This window comes from Atta cephalotes (genome assembly GCF_000143395.1).
Source record: "Atta cephalotes unplaced genomic scaffold scaffold00006, whole genome shotgun sequence".
NCBI classification, from domain to species: Eukaryota; Metazoa; Arthropoda; class Insecta; order Hymenoptera; family Formicidae; genus Atta; species Atta cephalotes.
This window is the reverse complement of record NW_012130070.1, coordinates 5,622,787-5,626,646: the sequence shown is the minus strand read 5'-3', so window position 1 is coordinate 5,626,646 and position 3,860 is coordinate 5,622,787. Positions and strand designations below refer to the sequence as shown.

Sequence of the window (3,860 nt, the reverse complement as noted above, 5' to 3'; positions counted from 1 at the left end):
TATATATGAAAAATTTTTAAGAAATAAATAATTTAAAAAAAAATCTTAAATAATATAAAATAATAATATAAAATAATTTTATCCACAGGATGGAATTTTTTACATTATGAGGAAAGTTTCTCCATTCTAGTAACGGATGCAGCGATGGAATTGGGAAGATATCCTCTGACGAGACTGAACCTAATTACTATACCTGAGTTGACGATAGCGGGCACCATGACGAGGATGAACCCGATTGAAGATTCAGGGACTCCTAAAAAGTGCAAATGGGAGAGGTGACGTATCACCCAGTGATGCGTAAACGGCGCGGAGTGGGCAGCGCCTTTTTGGGCCTCCTTGTGGGCCTGATCCTGGGTTTTTTGATCCTCAGCTATCGTCTGATCGTCTTCAATCAGCAGCAATCGGTCGCTATTTGGACTTCCATGCCCGCTTTTCGGTCATCGTTAAAAACATCAGCGCAAAACATGCCGTGGCTGAGAGACGACGAGCGAATCGACAAATCCACTTCGAATCTAGTGTTTGTAGGCGTAATGACAGCTCAAAAGTATTTGGACACGCGAGCCAAAGCCGTCTATGAGACGTGGGGCAAAGAATTGCCCGGCAAAATAGCTTTCTTCTCGTCGGAATCTTCGACGGTTCCTGAAAATTGCCCGGATTTGCCTCTAGTGCCACTTCCACGAGTGGATGACACCTATCCACCGCAAAAGAAATCCTTTATGATGTTACAATACATGTGGAACAACTTTGGCGATCGCTTCGAGTGGTTTTTGAGGGCAGACGATGATGTATATGTAAGGCCAGATCGATTGGAAACGCTGCTGAGGTCTGTCGATTCTCGAAGGGCGATGTACATCGGACAGGCTGGCAGAGGGAACTCAGAGGAATTCGGATTGCTGTCGCTAGAGTATGATGAAAACTTCTGCATGGGTGGCCCGGGAGTAGTATTATCCAGGGAGACGCTGAAGAGAATCGTGCCACACATTAAGTATTGCTTGCGTCATTTATACACCACACACGAGGACGTTGAGCTAGGAAGATGTGTAAAAAAGTACGCTGGGATCCCCTGCACTTGGAGCTACGAGGTAATTTCTTTTTGATCGTGATGTTTACAGAAGAATAACATTAATGTGATCATATTACGAGGGATATGCAAACAAATAAAATTAAGAAGATTAAAGAGAAAAATTTAGTTTCTAAATCGTTAAAAAATATTCTTAGGAAATATTTTTAAAGTTTACAAAAGCCTCCTTTTTTCTTCGACATATTCTATATTTTCTAAAAATCTATAATAGCTTGGAAATAATTCTTTTTAAATCAAGAAATGATTTTTTTTCACTTATTAATAAATAACAATAATAAAATAGAAACGAGAGAAATGTTTGAAAGATTTATTTGTAAAGTTTATTTTTATTTCTTCTCTTTGAAGAGTGCTTACACTTTGCTACAATTTGTTTGTTTTATCACAAGAGCAGGTATATGTCGTGTAATAGATAAGCAACGTTTTATCTTATCATGAGTTGATAGAAATGTATGTATATGAGTTTAGTACATGATCATGAGTTTAGTACATATCTCGCTGATTATCAAAACATTATTGTACCTTATAATCTCATGCATATTTATCAAAATCATTGTTTTCCTCAGTTTTGATGACTTATCTTTAACAGAATATATATAAAAAATTTAACAGAATTTATAATCGATCTAAAACATTCGATCTAAAACATCTAAACTATAATGTTAATCTTTAACTTCTTTCATTTCCAACCGAAATTCGATCCATAGTAATTTCGCTGTTGTTCATATTTCAATATGCATTGTCAGTACATAACATAAACTATAGATTTTCAGTACTGGTAATGTATATTGAAACATGGCCATTGTATTGATAGTCACAAAAGATCTTCTTTTGTGTTTTTTCTGCAAACTCTGTAAAACCAGGTTTATCGATTTCATTGTCACTCGCGTGATACTAGAGCTCTGGTCATCCAATTTCTTCTTCGAGGCTCCACTGCGAGCACTCGCAGGAACGCATGTACGTAACACGAAACGATTTGTTGATTAATACATACGCAAGGGAGATTAGACGCCGCTAGTTTATCCGACGTTGTACACACTTCTTCTGTGCTTCTCATCTCAACTTACAATGAGACCAGAGTACTGCAAACCAACGCGCAAATTATGCACTGAAGCAATGTTTGGCATTGATATCAAAATATCACCCTTTCTTCAAAAATTTTGAAGAACTGAATTTTCGTACAAGGATATCTCGGTAACAGTTTTGTTTTTTTTTTTAGATATCATATCAACAATCATCCGTGATCGAATTACGTAATAAAGTCCAAATTTCTTGCTCAAATATGTAAAAGAGATAATAAAATAAAACAATCACTTTCATTTTTTAATATAATTACCTTTTATTTTAATACATTTTTTAAAATAAATTAATTTTTATTTATGTAAAATAATACCCTTGAGTTAGAAACCTTAAAAATGTTTCGATGTTTTCTCTTCGCAATCGTTCATTGATAGTTCAATTATTTCCTCATCGAACAATTCATCATTTCAAATTGTTAAAGGGATAATTTCCTTTAAACCGGTTAAATCCCAAATTAAATTATGCGTAACTTGATTAGGAATCAGGACGCGATGCTCACATAATGGGCGTACATCCGACACGTCATCGTCGATTTAAATACATGTACCGCGCGCATCTGCATCATGTACCGAGCACGTCCATAGCGGATTAAGTTGGAAGGTACAAATGAGGATGTTAGTCGTTGAGTAAAAGTGAATTGTACCCTGCTAACCCAGTGGCCAGATCGAGCTATTCTTCTTCGCCTTGGTACTCGCGGTCATATTAGTATCGCTTAAGTAACGATTTGTCCACACGAAGTGCTTTAAAGCGCATGTCGCAATAATCAAGTAGAATTGATGCGCGAACTTCAAAGAGGATTTAAATAAAAAAATAAATTTTGTAATAAAACAAAAAATCTGTTCAAGAAGAATCAATTTTGATATCGAAATGTATATAAATATAAAATAAGTCTTAAAAAAAACAATTTTATAACTGATAATATAATGAAGCTGTATGTTTAATTTGCAAAATAAAATTTATTGCGCAAATTAAATAATTTGAACCATTTTAATTCCGCGAGAATAAGTTTCAAAGAAGAAGAACAAAATTTTAATCTCGGATTTTTCTCTTTATGAAAAATATACTATAAATCCTTTTCAAAACAGACATCTCAACTTCGAAATAACAGAGACGAATATTAAGAACGGCGACGATGAATTCGAAGACGTATGCATAAGTAAACGTGTTTAACAATTCATTCGTTAATACAATCATCCATTATTCATTCGAAAAGGCGAAAGATCGATAACACTGTATCGATGACACTGTCTCGATGCGACCGCGATGCACTTGCGTGGGTGGTTTCCGATGCACATTTATATCGCTGTCGCGACGAAAGGTAAAGTGCACGGATGAGGATGTCACTCGTTAGGCCTGAACAAAGCCTGCTGACCTACAGAGCTAGACCATCTATTTCCATCTTGAAACTGTACATAAGGTCAAAACACTTAACATACCCGGCCCGATGTAACACCCGTGCAGCGTTCGTCGCAATCGTTCAATGTGTGCGTCTTCAATACGCACGATTGATTGATCAAGACGTGCACAAAACTCGATAACGAATTTACTGATCCCGGCAGTAGGTCACGCCTTTGTTACAGCATCTTTCGCTGCGTTTATTATGGTGAAGAAACCAATAATGGCGTTGTGATATATATATATATATATATATATATATATATATTGTCGCTTTAATCTTGCGAGATTAGTCTGTCTTCAGATA

The 3,860-nt window shown here is 36.0% G+C and overlaps 1 protein-coding gene across 1 annotated transcript in view; it reads left to right on the top strand.

Annotated features, from left to right (window-relative positions):
- Positions 1-216: 216 nt before the first annotated feature.
- Positions 217-3,860, top strand: part of LOC105626762 (chondroitin sulfate synthase 1) — a 15,600-nt gene continuing 11,956 nt past the window's right edge. The window contains exons 1-2 of the mRNA XM_012208057.1: positions 217-275; positions 371-1,082. Coding sequence (XP_012063447.1) covers positions 217-275; positions 371-1,082 — 771 coding nt within the window. The remainder of the gene's footprint in view (positions 276-370; positions 1,083-3,860) is intronic.